This window comes from Hemitrygon akajei, chromosome 6, assembly GCF_048418815.1.
Source record: "Hemitrygon akajei chromosome 6, sHemAka1.3, whole genome shotgun sequence".
Lineage (NCBI taxonomy): Eukaryota > Metazoa > Chordata > Chondrichthyes > Myliobatiformes > Dasyatidae > Hemitrygon > Hemitrygon akajei.
Window position 1 is genome coordinate 90,067,800 of NC_133129.1, and position 20,924 is coordinate 90,088,723.

At 43.8% G+C, this 20,924-nt stretch overlaps 1 protein-coding gene and 1 long non-coding RNA gene across 2 annotated transcripts in view; both read right to left on the minus strand.

Moving 5' to 3' along the window:
* Window positions 1-20,924, minus strand: part of LOC140729247 (uncharacterized) — a 119,265-nt gene that overhangs the window by 62,726 nt on the left and 35,615 nt on the right. The gene's annotated exons all lie outside the window — the stretch shown is intronic.
* LOC140729246 (phosphatidylinositol 4,5-bisphosphate 3-kinase catalytic subunit alpha isoform) overlaps window positions 1-20,924 on the minus strand; it is a 137,544-nt gene that overhangs the window by 56,509 nt on the left and 60,111 nt on the right. Inside the window, exons 2-4 of the mRNA XM_073048808.1 lie at window positions 5,000-5,258; window positions 3,453-3,615; window positions 885-1,094 (exon numbers count right to left, since the gene is read on the minus strand). Coding sequence (XP_072904909.1) covers window positions 885-1,094; window positions 3,453-3,615; window positions 5,000-5,188 — 562 coding nt within the window. The 5' untranslated portion in view covers window positions 5,189-5,258. The remainder of the gene's footprint in view (window positions 1-884; window positions 1,095-3,452; window positions 3,616-4,999; window positions 5,259-20,924) is intronic.

The window sequence follows — 20,924 nt, forward strand, 5'->3', positions numbered from 1 at the left end:
GGCGACAATAAACCGCTTTTATGTACAAAGTGTTTTTAAGGGAAAATAGGCTGGCTTTATTTGTCACGTGCACATCAAAACATACAGTGAAACACGTTGTTTTGTGACAAATCGCCTCAGCGAGAATAGTGCTGGGCAGCTCGTAGGGCATCATTACAGGCCCACAACTCACTGACCCTACCATTTGTCCTTGGACTGTGGGAGGAAACCGCAGCGCCCCGCAGAAACCCACACAGTCCTGGAGAAAACGTACAAACTCCTTACTGACAAGGTCGGGAACTAAAACTCAACTTGTGATTGCTGGCGTTGTAAAGCGATACCACAACACTATCGTGTCACCCCATGTTTGGTGTCCTCCTTCCATCAAGTCTCTCATCATCCCCCCACCTCCAGGCTTCCCCTATTCACCTGTCAAACCTACCCCAAAACCCCTCCGCTTTATCCTCTTAATACCCCTCTCCCCACCAGCTCTCCATCTTCCCTCCTCCCTAAACCTACACCTTCCTCTCTCCCTCTGCCTCTTAAAGCACACTGCACCCCAAACCACTGACTCAGGCTGCCCCGAGGCACGGTGGCGTAGTGGTTAGAACAATGCTTTACAGTACCAGAGACCCAGGTTCATTTCCCACCGCTGTCTGTAAGGAGTCTGTACGTTCTCCCCGTGACTGCGTGGGTTTCCTCCGGGTGCTCTGGTTTCCTCCCACAGTCCAAAGACCTACCAGCTGGCAGGTCAACTGGTCATTGTAAATTGTCCTGTGCTTAGGCTACGGTTAAACTGGGGGATTGCTGGTGGTGTGGCTGGAAGGGCTCTATCCTAAAACAGTGAATGAATAAATAGCCCTGACCCCCGCGTGCCCCAGCCCACGCCCCGCTTCTCCCCTCACCTTTATCCAGCTTGTTGTAGATGTGCTTGGGCAGGTCGGGCGAGGACTCCACATTGGGGGGGTAGACATAGAGTGACTGGCTCTGTGGCCCGCTGGCGTCCCTCAGCTCCACCGCTTCCTTGCAGACGCTCAGGATGTTGCGCCGGAAGTCCTGCACCTCGGAGTCCTTCACCAGCTCAAACTCGCAGATCGGCATCCCAATCGCAAAGCCTGCAGGGCAGGAAGGAGGGGGTCACGCGTGGTGGGGGGGGGGGGGGTGGTAACTCTCTTCCGCCCACAGATGGCAATTCAGATCTCACCCATCCTGTGCGAAGAGCAGCCAAGTCGCTCTCAGACAGCAAGGAGTTAACCACTTTTCACCCACAAACTTTCCAGCAAAATCAGAATCAGCCTTAATATCACCAACAGAAGTTCTGAAATTTGTTGTCTTTGCAGCAGTAGTTTGATGTGTGTGTGAGAGTGTGTGTGTGTGAGTGAGTGAGTGTGTGAGTGTGTGAGAGTGAGTGAGTGTGTGTGTGCGTGTGAGTGAGTGTGTGAGAGTGTGAGTGAGTGTGAGTGTGTGTGTGAGTGTGTGTGTGTGTGAGTGTGTGTGTGTGTGAGTGAGTGTGTGTGTGAGTGAGTGTGTGAGTGTGCGTGTGAGTGAGTGTGAGTGTGTGAGAGTGTGAGTGAGTGAGTGTGTGTGTGTGTGAATGTGTGTGTGTGTGTGTGTGAGTGTGTGTGAGTGAGTGTGTGTATGTGTGTGAGTGTGAATGTGTGTGAGTGAGTGTGTGTGAGTGAGTGAGTGTGTGTGAGTATGTGAGTGTGTGAGTGTGTGTGAGAGTGAGTGAGTGAGTGAGCGAGCGAGCGAGCGTGCGTGCGTGCGTGCGTGTGTGTGTGTAGAATGGTGGGGAGGGCTTTCAATGTGACGGACTGGGCTGTGTCCACCAACTTCTGGAGACCTCCATTTTGAAGGGCACGTTTCTGTGGTCCATGTCTAAGTCAGTTCCCAACACACTGATGTGACAACGACAGACTGAATCCTCAGACCTCCGAGCTCAGGAAAGCTGCTTCACCTCAAGGGTGGTTGTAGATCAAGATGGGGGGGCAGGTAGGTCATCCCCATCCAAGGGCAGTTAGTGATGGGGAATTAATGCAGGCTTTGCCCCCAAAAAATAAAGGAAAACATTCAGCCTGCAAAGATGATTGGACTGCGCCATATGGGGCAATACGATAGAAGCGTGGTTTAAGATACTAGAATAAGCATAGTAGGGTATAGTCCTAAAAGAGACAAAAGGGATTTAGTGTAGATGGGAAGGGTTAGCATGGACAATGGGCCGAAGGGACTAATTCTGTGCTATGTGGCTCCATGGCCTTGGTCACCCATACAAATATCCTTGCGTGGACACTTTTTCCTGTCAAACTAATCCCACTGTCCCACTCTCTCCCCACAGACCTGTATCAGTCCCCAAACTAATCCCACTGTCCCACTCTCTCCCCACAGACCTGTATCAGTCCCCAAACTAATCCCACTGTCCCACTCTCTCCCCACAGACCTGTATCAGTCCCCAAACTAATCCCACTGTCCCACTCTCTCCCCACAGACCTGTATCAGTCCCCAAACTAATCCCACTGTCCCCCTCTCCCCACAGTCCTGTATCAGTCCCCAAACTAATCCCACTGTCCCACTCTCTCCCCACTGACATGTATCAGTCCCCAAACTAATCCCACTGTCCCACTCCCCCCACAGACCTGTATGTCCCCAAACTAATCCCACTGTCCGACTCTCTCCCCACAGACCTGTATCAATCCCCAAACTAATCCCACTGTCCGACTCTCTCCCCACAGACCTGTATCAGTCCCCAAACTAATCCCACTGTCCCACTCTCTCCCCACAGACCTGTATCAATCCCCAAACTAATCCCACTGTCCCACTCTCCCCACAGACCTGTATCAGTCCCCAAACTAATCCCACTGTCCCACTCTCTCCCCACAGACCTGTATCAGTCCCCAAACTAATCCCACTGTCCCACTCTCTCCCCCACAGACCTGTATCAGTCCCCAAACTAATCCCACTCTCTCCCCACAGCCCTGTATCAGTCCCCAAACTAATCCCACTGTCCGACTCTCTCCCCACAGACCTGTATCAGTTTCCAAACTAATCCCACTGTCCCACTCTCTCCCCACAGACCTGTATCAGTCCCCAAACTAATCCCACTGTCCCACTCTCTCCCCAGACCTGTATCAGTCCCCAAACTAATCCCACTGTCCCACTCTTTCCCCACAGACCTGTATCAGTCCCCAAACTAATCCCACTGTCCCACTCTCTCCCGACAGACCTGTATCAGTCCCCAAACTAATCCTACTATCCCACTCTCTCCCCACAGACCTGTATCAATCCCCAAACTAATCCCACTGTCCCACTCTCTCCCCACAGCCCTGTATCTGTCCCCAAACTAATCCCACTGCCCAGAGAGTGGGTCGGAAGGTGATGGTTACAGAGTTTGGGTGTGGGAGAACTGTGAGCATAAGCACCATGGTGGAGCCGTCAGCCTGTGCGTTGTGCGTGGGATCCCCTCTGTGGACGCTCACCTATCTCCCGGTTGAGGATCTTTTCTTCCCTGTTTCCCACCGGCTCAATCACCTTCAGTAGCGGCTGGAAGAGCCTCAGATCACAGAGCCTTCTCGTCTCGTCGTAGAACTCCTCCCTCTCGGCCTCCTGGGTCACTCCCACGAAGATGTACGAGGACTCATCCTGTGGAGGGCGAGACAGACAGCAGATCGGTTCAGTCCTCTCGCGGGGGCCTCTCACCCGTCCGAGGTCAACTGGTCACTGGCAACGTTGGGCACACCACCCCACCAGCCACTCACTCAGGTCAGAATGCTAGCTGATACCCCGACTGGGCTACAACGGAAATTCCACCAACTATATCTCCGAGAGGACAGTGAGGATGCTCCTCGAGCTTTAGGAAACAGCTCTCTGTCAGACAGCAGCCGAACTGGTCTTGGACTGGAATCGTGTGTAGACCTGCCTGTGGTAAAGCCAGCGGACTTCCTTGACCAAAAGAACCGGTTGGGTTGTTTACGCCAATCTACAGGAAAGCCAAATTTTACGGCTCTTTAAAGTTGTTGTGTAAGGGCCCCGTCCATAAACCAGCCCAGTCTAGTTGTCCGGTTCGGCAGGGCAGCGGGTAGTGCTACGGACTCACAGCGCCAGAATTCCAGGTTTGATCCCTATTTCTTGTAGTGCCCCTCTCAGTCTCCTCCTGTCCCCCATTGCCACATCCCTCCCCCTCATCCATTCTCCCTGTAGGTGCCCAGATGCTAGTTTTCTTCCCACATCCCCATAACGTACAGAGTCATTGGTTAACTGCGCATAATGGTTGCCTGCGACAGCAGCCACACCCTGGTACACCGCTCCGACAGGCCGGCTAAACCAGGTGAGGGTAGCCGGTGGGCCTCATACCCCAGTGAGATAGGGACGTGCCCGTCCAAGCAGGCAAATCCAGCTCCGGCGGACTGGGTGGATGAGATCTACAGTGAGATCCAACGGCTGGGAAGGAGGTTTCTGCAACACTCCGTGGAGAGTGAAGGGATTGACAAGGCACAGAGGTGTCAAGGTCATCCACTGCAACCCAGGAAGACCCCAGTTCGTGACACTTGCTCGTACCACTAGACCCGGACTTCTGAGGTTGGGAGAGAGGAACTGCCCCAGTGGAATGGCTTTTCCACTTTAAAAACTCTCCCGCTCAGGACTCCTGTCAAGGCACGATGGACAAACACCATTGTCCCTAATCCGTGGCTGAGTGGTGGAATCTGGTGGGAAAGTTGATGGGAAGACGGGTTGAAAATGTTGTAAGGAAAATCGAGAGGGAGTGCTGTGTGAGCTGACACATAGTGTGAACGGCCTCCTACTAGTCATGAGGAAACATAAACATCACACACGGCACACTGCCTGGATTCCTGTGCCCCAGAGCGGGAGTCAGACCCACGCCCTTCCACGTCAAACTCACTCCCGTGCACCCGCCCCCTCCCCAACCCAACGGGCAGGTGGGTTCTCCCAACCTCCGAGAGAGATGGCCAATGATGAGGCAGAAGGGCGCTCCCCCTCCCCGCCCTCCCTATCCCAAGCAACTGACCTGCAGGAGGTGGAAGAGCGGGTATTTGCGGGATTCGCGGAAGAGCTCGTGCTTGATGCTGATCAGCGTGGCCTCCCGCAGGCACTCCAGCGTGACGATCATCCCGTTGGGCAGGCAGCAGTCCACCAGGATGCGGGGGGGCATCAGGTGGAGGCCCCAGAGCTCCCCCGACGACGGGCGGGGCGGCATGGCGGCCAGCAAGAGTCCGCTCAGAGCAGGTCCCTCAGCTCGCGTTGGTCGGTACCGGGCGCCAGGTTAGCTGAGGGAGAGAGAGAGGAGCAGAGGACATCAGTGCGTCAGCAAAGCCTAAGCAACAGGCACCCAACTCAACAAGCCGCCAGGAATATCCGTGAAGGCAGGGAAACATCACACAAGCAACAGTGGTACACGGGCTGAGTCAGCAGGACAGGTGCTAGGAGGTCCAGAGATTAAAGAGTTACAGTTCAAGTCAAGAGCATGGAGAGATGGCGGGGAACAGAGTGAGGGGGAGATGGGATAGTTAAAGAGAGAGTCACAGTTAGAGATGACAACCAGGCTGACAGGAGAATAAGAAAGGAAAAGTGAAAATACGGCAGAGAAACTGACAGTCTTTGAGTCCACAGATTTACCTCTGACACCAACCAAAACATGGTTCCTAACAGGGAAAAAGTCTCTCTTTGTGCTTTCTTTGAAGAGACAGTGATAACTTTCACACTCGCCCACCACTGCTCCTGACCGCAGTCAAAAGTCTGGTGAGAATCTCAGTAATCTGAGTCCCGTTAACCCTACTGCTCCTGTGAGCAGGCAGCCATGCAAGCCAGTCAGGGTTACACTACACCACTGTTACCTGTTAATCATTACCTGAAGGGGAGACGAAACCCAGCCAAACACCAAACAAAATCCCGTAATGTTGGAGAAGCCATATCCAAAAATAATTGTACTACCAGACTAATCAAAGATCAGTCCCGCTTTCTCCCCTCCTCTCTCGAGGGAGACACATACCTGCACAAAGACAGAGAGAGGCACACACAGAGACAAAGGGACAGAGTCAGGGATAGCTAGAGACAGAAAGACAGTGGCAGAGAGAAAGAGAGACAGAGACAAAGGCAGAGAGATCTACACAGAGGCAGGTGTCTTGTTAACCAGATTTATCTCAAACATAAGTGGTCACATGGTCACCCCAATAATTTTTAAGTTTCCACCATCAATGTCCACTTGTATTAGCCCTGTTAGTGAAGCAGACGGCACTTCACAAAGGTTTCAAACAAATCCCGGAGCAGTCAACAGGTTCAGGCTTTGAGAAGGAGAGGAGCAGCCGAGGTCTGTTGACAGGTGACGGCACGATCACTGATGATACAGAGATTACTCAGGAATTAGGATTGGAGGGACTCAGATGGTGGTAGGCGGTTACAGAGAAGAGTGCCCTCAAGCAACAACTCAACTAAAACACACGTCATTCATTCAGGGGCTTTGTCAGGGGCTGAGCCTACGATGAGAGATGCAGGATTTACATCGGGTCAAATGGCAAGCTATCCCAACAGAACACCGGAGAAGTTTCCCTCGGCCTGTCCACTTCCCTCCCCCCTCCCGCAACCTTCCCTACAACTTAAACTCATATTTCAAACTAAATTTATTGTCAGTCTCAATGGCCAATTTATTAGGTACGCCTGTATACCTGCTCGTTAATGCAAATATCTAATCAGCTAATCATGTGGCAGCAACTCAATGCATAGAGCGAGTGAGTCCATAGGTTGTGGGAACATTTCAGTGATGGGGTGAGTGAAATTATCCCCTTTGCTTCAACAGCCTGATGGTTGAGGAGTAATAACTGTTCCTGAACTTGGCGGTGTGAGTCCTGAGGCTCCTGTGCCTCTTTCCTGATGGCAGCAGCGAGAAGAGAGACAGCTCGAGTGACGCGGGGAGGGGGAGGGGTTTCTCTGATGATGGATGCTGTCCTGTTTGACAAACTTACTTTGAGGGCATAACAAGCGCAGTGGATAGAGGGGAACAGATGGACATTATTTACTTGCATTTCCAGAAGGTGTTCGATAAGGTGCTGCATGAAAGACTTATCCATAATATAATGATGCAGAGTTGGGGGCGATGTATTAGCATGGATAGAGGATTGGGTAACTAATAGAAAGCAGAGAGTTGGGATACATGAGTGTTACTCTGGTTGGCAATCAGTGGTGAGCGCAGGGGTCAGTGCTGGGCCCACAACTGTTCACGATATACATTAGTAATCTGGAAGAGGAGTCAGAGTATAGTGTATCTAAATTTTCTGATGATACTCAGTTGAGTGGAAAAGCAAATTGTGCGGAAGATACGGAGAGTCCGCAGAGAGATATAGATAGGTTAAGTGAGTGGGCAAGGGTCTGGCAGATGGAGTACAATGTTGGTAAGTGTGAGGTCATCCACTCTGGAAGGAAAAATGAAAGGGCAGACCATTATTTAAACGGCTGTGCAGAGGGGCTTGGGAGTTAATCACAAAAGGTTGGTTTGCAGGTGCAGTAGGCTATCAAGGAGGCAAATGGGATGTTGACTTCCACTGCTACAGGGATTGAATTTAAGAGCAGGGAGGTTATGCTGCAACTGTACAGGGTACTGGTGAGGCCACACCTGGAGTACTGTGTGCAGTTCTGGTCTCTTACTTGAGGAAGGATATACTGGCTTTGGAGGCAGTGCAGACGAGGTTCACCAGGTCGATTCCAGAAATGAGGGGGTTAGACCATGAGGAGAGATTGAGTTGCCTAGGACTGTACTCACTGGAATTCAGAAGAATGAGAGGAGATCTTATAGAAACATATAAAATTATGAAAGCGATAGATAAGGTAGAGGCAGGAAAGTTGTTTCCACTGGTAGGTGAGACTAGAACTAGGGGACATAGCCTCAAGATTTGGAGGAGTAAATTTAGGATGGAGATAAGGAGAAACTGCTTTTCCCAGAGAGTGGTGAATCTGTGGAATTCTCTGCCCAATGAAGCAGTGGATGCTACCTCAGTAAATATATTTAAGATGAGGTCGGATAGATTTTTGCATAGTAGGGGAATTAAAGGTTATGGAGAAAAGGCAGATAGATGGAGCTGAGTCCATGGCCAGATCAGCCATGACTTTATCGAATGGCGGAGCAGGCTCAACAGGCCAGATGGCCGGGGGACGTCACGTGATGACGTAGGATCGAGATGTGGAAATCTAGCTCTCCCGTAAAAAAACTAATAAATTAATGATTAAGTGAAGAAAAGTAAGTAAATATTTTCTAAAAACTACGTCTAAACTACTCAGGATTTTCCTTAGATATGCCTCCTAAACAGACAAAGAAGAAAACTTCTACTTTGAAGACAGTACAAGCTGGGCCGGCCACCATGAAGAAGCCTCGGACTCAAGTGCATCTTACCTCCGGCGATACAGAACAGGAATCGGCGGCAACATCAACAGTCTCCGAGAAGGAACAACAGGAATTGCGCGTGCGCGCAGGAAAGGGCATGCGCAAACATGAGCAATTTGAACTACAAATCCCAGCTACGATTGGAAGTGGAAGTGAAAATGAACCCGAGGTGGATTCGGATTCGGATTCTCTGTAACATACAGATGAAGATGAGGAGGTAAAAGAAGAACAACAGGACGAGGTTGGAGGTGGAAGATATTCTGGAGACATAAGAGAAGCTTTGGCGCAAATAATGCATGAATTAAAAGAATTAAAAACATTAAAACAAAAATATGAAGACTATGTTTGATAAAATGGTGAAAAAACAGGAGAAAATGGACAAGAAAGTTAAAAAGCTGGAAGAAGTAACGGGAGACACTATTGATAGAGTGAATAAAATGGAAGATAATATTCTTGCCTGGACATCAGAAAGAAAACGACTTGGAAAAAATAGATGTGCTTGAAAATTTTAGTAGACGAAATAATATTAATATTGTTGGTCTTAAAGAAGGGATAGAGGGAGAGGATCCAATAAAATTTTTTCAAAAATGGATCCCGGAAAATTTGGAAATGGAAGAGGGAACCCAGTTGATTGAAATCGAAAGGGTCCACAGAGCCTTAAGACCAAAACCTCAACCTGATCAAAACCCATGACCAATCTTGATAAAATGCTTAAGATATCAAGATAAAGAAAAGATCCTGAAGGCGGCTGCCCAATGTGCCAGAAAGAGAAATGAGCCATTGATGATAGAAGGGAAAGCAGTTCTTTTCTATCCTGATATAAGTTATGACCTTTTGAAGAGAAAGAAGGAATTTAACCCAGCGAAAAAAGTTTTATGGGAAAAGGGTTATAAATTTATATTGCGCCACCCGGCAACACTGATCATTTTTTTGGATGACGGAAAAAGAAGATTTTTTACTGATCATCGGGATGCAGAGGAGTTTGCACAAGAACTCCCAAATATTCACTAGACAGTAAAGATTTAAAAGTGAAACAGATTAAAGATGAGGATGGGGACACTGAAGTGAATTGATGGACATTAAGGACAGAAGAATATTTAAATATATTTTTAATTATATGATATGGGGAGAAAGGTAAAATTTGAGAAATATTAATCGAGAGTAGTGATATTATTTTTTCTTCTCTTATATATACTTTTTTCATGTTACGGGGGAGCTGGGGGAACTTCGGATCGATCACTATGGGATTCATGTGTGTAATCATGGCATTTGCCATGACCCGCACAACGGAGGGGGGTAATGCTGTGTTTTTTTTCATTCACAACATTAGCGGGGGGGGGGGGGGTTGTTTTTTTTCCCTTTATAATCTATCTTTCTCTTATCTTTCTTTCTTTGCCTGGATGATCAGATAGCAAAATGGAGAATTTTTAAATAATTCCCCATGGTACTATGAGAGTTGAAATATTATGTATTATTATAGACTGGAGCAACCCCGTTAAAAATAATGACTAATTTACTGAATCTTTTAAGTTTTAATGTTAATGGGCTTAATGGACCGGTGAAAAGAAAAATAATTTTAACATACATTAAGAAAATGAAAATAGATATAGCTTTTATACAAGGAACACATTTAACAGAGATAGAACATCAGAAATTAAAGAGAGATTGGGTTGGAAATGTTATAGCAGCTTCTTTTAATTCAAAAGCGAGGGGAGTTGCAATTTTGGTCAACAAAACTTTACAAATTAAAATACAAAATGTATTAATTGACTCTGCGGGAAGATATGCAATTATACATTGTCAAATCTTTTCAGAACTATGGACTCTTATGAATGTTTATGCACCAAATGAAAACGATGTAAAATTTATACAAGAGGCTTTTTTGAATTTGGCTGACGCACACGATAAAATATTAATAGGTGGAGACTTTAACTTTTGTCTAGACCCAGTTTTAGATAGGTCAACAAAGGTTGTTACAAAACCAAAAGTAGCAAAATTAACTTTATCATTGATGAAAGATTTAAATTTGATTGATATATGGAGAAGAATTAACCCAACAGAAAGAGATTATTCATTTTATTCAAATAGACATAAAACTTATTCAAGGATAGATTTTTTCCTACTATCAGCGAATATTCAAGACAGAGTGAAAAAAATGGAATATAAAGCAAGAATATTGTCAGATCATTCCCTCTTGATAATGACAATGATAATGATGGATAAGGAGGAATCGACTTACAGATGGAGATTTAATTCAATATTATTACAACGTCAAGATTTTTGTGATTTTATGAAAAAACAGATTCAGTTTTTTTTAGATACAAACACATTCAGTTGATGATAAATTTATATTATGGGAAGCGATGAAGGCATATTTGAGAGGCCAGATAATAAGTTATACTTCTAAAATTAAGAAGGAATATATGGTAGAAATAGATCAATTGGAAAAAGAGATTACAAAATTAGAAAAAGAATCTCAAAGATATATGACAGAAGAAAAACAAAGACTACTTGTTAATAAGAAACTACAATATAATACACTTCAGACATACCGAACAGAAAAAGCAATTATGAGAACTAAACAGAGATATTATGAACTAGGTGAAAGATCACACAAGATTCTTGCTTGGCAGTTAAAAACAGACCAGGCTTCTAAAACGATAAATGCAATTAGAACAAGTGTAAATAAAATTACTTATAAACCTTTAGAAAACAATGAAACTTTTAAAATTTCTTATTCTGAACTGTATCAATCAGAATCACAAAACGATATTGTTGAGATAGAAAGGTTTTTTATCACAAATAACTCTCCCAAAATTGAATTCAGAAGAACAGAAAGGATTAGATGTGCCTTTTACATTAAAAGAGGTCAAAGAAGCTCTAGGATCACTTCAGAGTAATAAATCTCCAGAAGAAGATGGTTATCCACCTGAATTTTACAAAAAGTTTAAAGATTTATTAATTCCTCCTTTTATGGAGCTAATACACCAAGCGGAAAGAACACATAAACTTCCAGAATCTTTTTCAACAGCTATTTTAATAGTATTGCCAAAAAAAGACAGAGATCTTTTAAAGCCAACATCATAAAGACCTATTTCTTTGTTGAACACAGACTATAAAATAATAGCAAAGATCTTATCTAATAGATTATCTAAATACCAAAATTAATACACATGGACCAAACAGGATTTATTAAAAATAGACAATCGGCAGATAATGTAACTCGGTTACTTAGCATAATTCATTTGGCACAGAAGAGGGAAGAAATGAGTGTGGCAGTTGCTTTAGATGCAGAAAAAGCACTTGATAGATTGGAATGGGATTTTTTATTTAAGGTATTGGAAAAATATGGATTAGGAGTATCTTTTATAAAATGGATTAAAACCTTAAATACTAACCCAAAGCTAAAGTGGTGACAACTGGCCAAATTTCAACATCATTTCAGTTAACAAGGTCAACTAGACAAGGTTGTCCTTTATCACCTGCTTTGTGTTGGCGATAGAACCATTAGCTGAATTAATTAGAACTGACTCAGATATTATGGGTTTCAGAGTTAATCAGGAGGAATATAAGATTAACTTATTTGCTGATGATGTTCTGATTTATCTAACTAACCCACTGCATTCGTTGTGTAAATTATCTTCTAGATTGGAAGAATATGGGAAAATATCAGGGTACAAAATAAATTGGGATAAAAGTGAAATTCTACCCCTTACTAAAGGAGATTATAGTCAATGTCGATTAATAACTCAATGGCCGATAAATGGTATAAAGTATTTAGGCATAAGAGTTGATAATGATATAAAGAATTTATATAAATTAAATTATTTGCCATTATTTAAAAATATTCAAGAGGATCTTGATAAATGGATGATGTTACCAATAACATTAATAGGTAGAGACAATGCTGTAAAAGTGAATATATTCCCTAGATTACAATATTTATTCCAAACACTACCAATACAATTACCACAGAAATTTTTTCAAGAGTTAAATAAATGTATGAGGAAATTCCTTTGGAAAGGTAAGATGTCAAGAATATCATTGGAAAAATTGACATGGAAATTTGACCTAGGAGGGTTACAATTACCAAATTTTAAGAATTATTACAAAGCAAATCAACTTAGATTTATTGCATCTTTTTTTGATGAAGATAAACCGGCATGGATTAGAATAGAATTAGACAAAATAGGAGAAAATATACCAGAAGATTTTATATATAAATGGGAATCTAAATGGATACGGGAAAAGAAAGAATCTCCTATACTAAAACATTTGATTGATTTATGGAATAAGATAAATGTTGATGATGAGATAAAGAAATCTTTATTAGCAAAGATAAGTTTATTCAAAATAAACTTATCCCTTTTACAATGGATAATCAACTTTTATATAGCTGGTTTAATAAAGGGATTAGGTATATAGGAGACTGTTTTGAAGGAGATATATTAATGTCATTTGACCAATTAAAGAATAAACATAAAATATCAAATAACACTCTTTTTTGTTATTTCCAATTAAGGGCTTATTTAAGAGATAAACTGGGTCAAACAATGTTATTGCCGAAACCTAATGAAATAGAAACTTAATTCATAAAGGAAAAATTGAAAAATTTATTTCTGGTATGTATAATTTGATTCAAAAACAGGCAATTAAACAAGGAATTCATAAGTCAAGACAAAAATGGGAAACTGATTTGAATATTAAAATTGATGAAACAAGTTGGTCAAGATTATGCCTTGACAGTATGACAAATACAATAAATGTTCGACTAAGATTAGTACAATATAACTTTTTACATCAAATATATATTACACCACAAAAAATAAATAGATTAAACTCAAATTTATCTGATCAATGTTTTCGATGTAATCAAGAAATTGGTACTTTTTTACACTCTACTTGGTCTTGTTTTAAAATTCAACCTTTTTGGACAAATTTAAGAGTTTTACTGGAACAAGTTATTGGAATACAACTTCCACATAATCCAACATTATTTTTACTAGGTGATATTGAAGGGATAAAATCGAAATCCAAATTGAATAAATATCAGAAAGAATTCATAAAAATTGCATTGGCAGTAGCCAAAAAGGCTATTGCAGTTACTTGGAAATCGGATTCATACTTAAGTACAGATCGTTGGAAGAATGAAATTTTTAGCTGCATTCCACTTGAAAAAATTACTTATAATTTAAGAGATAAATATGAAATATTTCTGAAAATTTGGCACCCTTATTTACAAAAAATTGGATTAAATATATAGGTGCTCCAAAGATAAAATTATTGGTTATCTGGGGAAATAAATAAATATACATATTAAAGCTATTATGAACTCCGTGGAGCATGTGGGGATCTTCCGATATCCAGGCATTCTTTCTTTCTTTCTTTTTTCTTCTCTTTTTTTTCCTATAGGGATATGTTAGGGGGGAGGGGGTAAGGGTTGATAATTTTTTTTTCTTTCTGTAACCTATTTGAAAATTCAATTAAAAAATTTAATTAAAAAAAAAACAGGCCAGATGGCCGACTCCTGCTCCTATTTCTTATATTCTTGTGCTTCTTTTCCTCTGACAGCATTTCATGTGGACATGATCTATGGTGGGCAATGCTTTAATGGTGATGGACTCAGCCGTATCCACTACTTTTTACAGGATTTTCCATTCAAGGGCATTGGTGTTTCCATACCAGGCTGTGATGCAGGTCTGAGAGTCTGCGTCTCCACCAGTGTGTGCTCCATTTCCAACTCGCCTTGCTGTTCAGAGGTATTACCTCTGATGGCCATTAAATCAGCTCCTGGGTTTATTCCTACAAGAAGTAGTGGATACGGCCCTCGCAAACACTGATGATCTCTATACAGAACGCTACCACAGGACAGCAGTGTCCATCATCAGAGATCCCCACCCCCAGGTCATGCTCTCTTCTCACTGCTGCCATCAGGGAGGAGTTACAGGAGACTCAGGACTCACACCAGCAGGTTCAGGAATAGTTATCTGGCTCTTAAACCAGAGGGGATAACTTCACTCACACCATCACTAAAATGTACCCACACCTATGGATTCACTTTCAAGGACTCTTCATCTCATGTTCTTGATATTTATTGTTTATTTATTATTATTATTATTTGCTTTTGTATTTACACCATTTATTATCTTTTGCACACTGGCTAAACATCAAAGTTGGGTGGCCTTGATTGATTCTGTTATGATTATTGTTCTATAGATTTAGTGAGTTTGCCCACAAGAAAATGAATCTCATGGTTGTAAATGGCAACATGTATGTACTTTGATAATCAAGTTACTTTGAACAAGGGAGGTCCCCTTGGCAAGAGACCAAAAATAGACCAGCAGTGTTAATGCCACGGCTACATAATAAGAGATGGGGAATCCCGGAGTGGCACAGTAGCACGGTAGCGTAATGCTTTAGAGAGCCGGCAATTACAACTGGGATTCGGTTCCTATGCTGTCTGTCAGGAGCTGGCATGTTCTCCCCATGGCTGCCTGGGCTTCCTCCAAGTGCTCCACTCTTCTCCCACAGTCCAAAGATGCACCAGTTAGGGTTAGTGAGTAGTGGGCCTGGCTTAGGGCTAGTGAGTTACGCGCTTGCTATGTTGGCATCAGAAGTGTGGCGACATTTGCAAGCTGCCCCAGCATCTGAATCAGAATGGGGTTTAATACCATTGGCATTTGTTGTCTTTGTGGCAGCAATACAATGCAATACATAATAGAAATAAACTGAATTACAGTAAATATATATTTATTATATACACAAATTATTTATTAGTGCAAAATAAATGGAAATAAGAATGTACTGAGGTAGCATTTATGGGTTCAAAATCCATCGAACATTATGGGGGGAAGAAGTTGTTCCTGAATCACTGAGTGTGTGTCTTCAGGCTTCTGTACCTCCTTCCTGATGGTAGCAATGAGAAGAGGGCATGTCCTGGATGATGGGGGGTCCTTAATGATAGGCACCACCTTTCTGAGACATCGCTCTTTGAAGATGTCCTGGATGCTGGGGAGGCTAGTGCCCATGATGGAGCTGACAGAGTTTACAACTCTCCACAGCTTACTGTGATCCTGTACAGTAGCGACCCCCACCCCATCCCAAACAGTGATGCAGCCAGTCAGAATGCTCTCTCTGGTACAGCTGTAGAAGTTTTCAAACATTTTGGGTGACAAACCAAATCTCCTCAAACTCCTAATGAAATATAGCTGCTGTCTTGTCTTCTTAGTAGCTGCATCACTATGTTGGGACCAGGTTAGATCCTCAGAGATATTGACACCCAGGAACTTGAAATTGCTCACTTCTGATCCCTCTATGAGGGTTTGGGTGTGTGTTCCCTCAACTTACCCTTTCGGAAGTCACACTCAGCTCTTTTCATCTTACTGACACCACTCAACTAGCTGGTACATCTCACTCTTGTATACCCTCTCGTCACAATCTGAGATTCTGCCAACAATCATCACCAAATTTATAGATGGCAGTTGAGCTATGCCTAGCCACACAGTCATGAGTGTAGAGAAAGCAGAGCAGTGGGAGAAGCACATATCCCTGAGGACTATGTTGGTTGTTAACACAAACGACACATTTCATGGTTTGCTTTGACATACAGGTGACAATTAAAGCTCATTTTTCTATCTTTTAGGAAGTGGGAGATGCTATCTCCAGCCTCTTCTTACAGGCAACTCCCCAGAGAATCTCCTCCCCGGCCCCTCCAGTGCAATCACATCCTTACGCCAGAGTGATGACCAGCAGAGTGTGTAGTACTCCAGATGTTTCACAACGCTGTAACGTGACGCCTCAGCACTTGCTTACACCACCAAGGCGGGCCGGGATAATCAAAGCATCCAGATCGAAGCGTACAATGTAATAAGGTGGTCAAGAAGGCTTATTGAATGCTTGCTTTTATTAGTCGAGGCATTGAGTTCAAAAGTCAAGAGGTTATGTTACAACCTTATAAAATTTTGGTTAGGCCACATCGGGAGTATTACGTACAGTTCTGGTCGCGCCACTACAGGAAGGACGTTGAGGCTTTGGAGAGGGTGCAGAAGAGGTTTACCAGGATGCTGTCTAGATTATAGGGCATGTGCTATCATGAGAGGCTGGATAATCTTGGGTTGTTTTCTCTGAAGCACTGAAGGCTGAGAGGTTTACAAGAGGCATAGACAGAGAGTATCTGTTTCCCGGGGTTGAAATGTCTAAAACCAGAGAATGGGTATTGAAGCTGAGAGGGTGCAGGTTCAAGGAGGATGTGAGGGGATTTTTTTTCTCCCCTTTTAGAGAGGGCTGTATGGCTGGAGTGCACTGCCTGCTATGGCGGTAGAGGTAAACACATTGGAGGCTTTTAAGTGACATTCAGATAGGCACATGGATGTGAGGAAGATGGAGGGATATGGACATGGCGTAGGTAGGAGGGATTAGTGTTTGGGTGTTTCTGATTTGCCTTTTAGCTGGTTCAGCTCAACACTGCAGGCCGAATGGCCTGTTCCTGTGCTGTACTGTTTGAGCTATGTTTGTGAGAGGTCTTCACTGGCTTCAGGTTGAGTGAGGGCTTCTTCTTGCAAGAGGATCTAGTGTTAAAGGAGTTAGTATTTCAAAGTTTAAAAATAGATGGGGGAAAAAAGGTTTTTCCACAGAGGGCTGAGTCTTCAAGATTCTCATCCTCAAGGGATGATGGAAAGGAGAGTCTAGCATATTCTTAAAGCAGATGGAATTCAGCTCTTCAAAGCAAGTCGGTGAAAAGTTACCACGGCCACCACTAAAATTGTCCACATTGCACCATGGATCCCAGACCAGCCTCTTCGGCCACCCCAGGACCCCACCGATAGACAACCCATCAGGAGAACATCATACTCAACCCGTGATCTCACTACTACTTCAAACACTGAAATCCACGAGGGCGAGAGCAGAAGGTGAACAGCTCTTCAGCGCTGTCTGCCTCCCTCCCTCCCTCCCTCCCTCTCGGTCACTGCTGATGGAGGAAGGTGCCTGCATTTGACCAGTCATTCCCTCTCACTCGATGGCGCCGGAGGATGGTGCCAGAGTCTTGCGTCTAGGTTTAATCAAAGCTGTTTGCGGTTTGTAGTTCATGTTATGATGTGTTTCTGGTTGCTACTTGTTTTTATTGCTATTTTGTGAGGTTTTGATCCAGGGCGACTGAGCACCAAATTGAATTGAGCTAAGCTAAACATTCCTGGACTGTTTCAATGACTCTGTGGTTCGATATTTTATATTGTGTTTTTCACTCAGTTTTTCCTGTTTGCACGACTTGTTCTTATTTTTGCGCGTTGGGCAATTGATGTTTTCTCTGAACGGATTGCTTAGTTCTGTTTATGTCTATGGGAAGACGAATCTCAGGGTCGTATACTGCATGATACATACCTCGAATGATGAGGAAATGGGAATAGACAGTTGAGGCTACAGACAGAACAGCCACACCCTGACAGAATGGAAGAGCAGACTGAAGAGTCAAGAGGGTGCAAGAGTGGCAGTAATGGCATCAAATTGTTTTAGTTAATGCCAACCCTAGGATTATGTCTGATGGACAAGAGTGTGACAGTTACTCCTTCAAACACCTCTGGGGAGAAAAATAGTATTTATTTATTGAGATACAGCAGGAAATCGGTCCTTCCGGCCCCTCGAGCTGCACCACCCAGAAATCCCCCGATTTAACCCTAGCCCAGTCACGGGACAATTTACCAATTAACCACTTGTCTGTTGCCCTCTCTTTTCCTGGATCCACCCATCACCTGCATGCACTTGCTCCAACTCTTCCCCTCACTTCTTCATACCAGCCATCGCCTCTCTATTCTCACAGAAATTCAAAACAATGAGGGGTGACCTGATTGAAACCTATCAAATGTTGAAAGGCCTCAACAGAATGGATGTGGAGATGATGTTTCCTTTGGTGGGGATGTCTTGGGCCAGAAGAGGACACAGTCTCAGAATAGAGGGATGTCCATTTAGAGGAGGAATTTCTTTAGCCAGAGGGTGGTGAATCTGTAGAATTCATTGCCATGGACAGCTGTAGAGGCCAGCTTGCTGGGTGTACTTAAGGCAGAGATTGACAGGTTCTTGGTCATATCACAAGTCCTAGTTATGCAACCATCAACTGTAGGCAGACAATCTCTGAAGAGTATTGGTACAAGAGGAGGAATTTCTTTAGCTAGAGGATGGTGAATCTGTGGAATTCATTGCCACAGGCAGTTGTGGAGGCCAAGTCATTGTGTATATTTAATAAATTAACAGATTCTTGATTAGTCAGGGCTTGAAGGCTTACAGGGAGAAGGCAGGAGACTGGGGCTGAGAGGGAAATGGATCAGCCATGATGAAATGGCGGAGCAGACTCGATGGGCCAAATATCTCAACTTAATCAGGTTCATTTATATTGCATTATGATCCCAGTTCCCCAGTCGTACTCAACAAGCCAAGTCACCCTTAACCCAAGCTCTCACAAAGGGTTCTGACCAACAGCGTAGACCCCAGAGACACGAGACAGGTCTCCACCCGCAGCGCCAAATGTCCACTTCCCTCAGCAGATGCTGGGACTCTGGTCAGGCAGCAGTTCGTTTACTGGTGCTCAGCTACCAGATCAGAATTGAGCTAACTCAGTAATCGGATCCGTAAATACCAGGTCCCAGAGACTCAACTGCTATTTAATAAACATCCTAAAAGGCACAAACTTTATTTACTTATTCCACAAACAGAGATTTACAGAGTCCAATGTTTACAATTTCTTAACTGAGATACAGGAGTTAGCCATTCAGTTCCCCTCAAGCCTCCACTACAATTCACTAGAATCAGAGCTCACCCTCGTAAGTCCATGACCAGAGGACACAGCCTCAGAATAGAGAGGCGACCCTTTAGAACAGAGATGGGGAGGAATTTCACCACTCTCTGGTTAAGGAATCGGTGGAATTCATTCCAAAGGCGATTGTGGAGACCAAGTCATTGGGTAAATTTAAGGCAGATGTTGATAGATTCTTGATTGGTCAGGACATGAAGGGGAAAGGGCAGAAGTCTGGAGACTGGGACTGGGAAGGCTAATGATGAGGCGGCAGTGGAGCAGCCTTGATGGGCCAAATGGCCTAATTCTGCTCCTATATCTTATGGTCTTAGAGGAACATCCTTTCCACATACCTGTGTCTTGCAATCTTTCTCCTGACACAGCACAGAATAAAGGCCCTTCGGCCCATCCTCTTAATCAAGGCAATGTTCCCCCATCTCTCTCTAAATTCACCTGCAGTGGATGGAGAGAGCTGAGGACTGATTGACAGAGGTACACAAAACTGCATACTGTTGTCATGAGATTTCTGAACCATCTATGAAATTATGGACACTACCTCGCAATTCCTCTTGAATGAACGCCGCCTTTTCGAGGCCTCGCTCCTTGAAAATGTAACCGCTACATTTATTTTACATATAAATGAATTCTAGGGCATCTTCAAGGAGTGATACCTCAAGAAGGTGGCATCCAGCTTTAAGGACCCTTGCCACCCCAGGACATACTGTCTATTCATGACCACCATCAGGAAGGAGCTACAGAAGCCTGAAGGCACACCATCAATGACTGAAGAACAGCTTCTTCCTCTCTGCCATCAGATTCTGAATGGACATTGAACCCATGAACACCACCTCACTACTTTTATTAAATTACTACAGTAAGAGAAATTACCTACAAATGGAGGAAATTCAGTACTGTTGCTACTCTCCCTAGGAGTGGGTGTCCTGCAAAGATCACACCAAGAGCATAATGTGCAAAGCTGAAGGAAGTAAAAAAGAACCCAACGGTAACAGCAATAGGCCTGCAGACATCACTAGAACTTGCTGCAGTCTCTGTTCACGTGTCCACTATAAGAAAAACACTGAACAAGAATGGAATTCATGGAAGGACACCACAGAGCAAACTACTGCTCAACAAAAAATAACAAACAAACATTGCTGTAGGTCTCAAGTTTGCAAAAGACCACCTGGATGTTCCACAACACTTCCGGGACAATATTCTGTGGACAGATAAGACAAAAGTTGAACTTTTTGGCAGAAATGCACGTTGCCATGTTTGGAGAAAGAAGGGCTCTGCACAACAACACCAAAACCTCATCCTAATTGTGAAGCATGGTGGAAGGAGCATCACGGTTTGGGGCTGCTTTGCTGCCTCAGGGCCTGAACAGCTTGCAGTCGCTGAGGGAACAATGAATTCAAAATTGTATCAAGACATTTTACAGGAGAGTGTCAGGATAGCGGACACCGTCACCTAAAGTTTACTAGAAGTTGGATGATTCAATGTTGTAAAACAATAAAACATGAAAACTTGCAAGGGGGAATGAGTACGTTTTTATAGGATATATTATACACACACATACATATATACACACGTACTGTAATTCAGTTCCACACATTATCATGTATTGCTGCTGCAAAGACAAAAAAAATTCTAGACCTGATATTAAACCCGATTCTGATTTTATTTCTTTTATTGTAACTTCTAGTAATTTGTTGAGCCTGCACTATAATGCAACACAAGAACAAGGATCGTTAGGCTGGGTAACAGCTTCTTCTCTCCAGG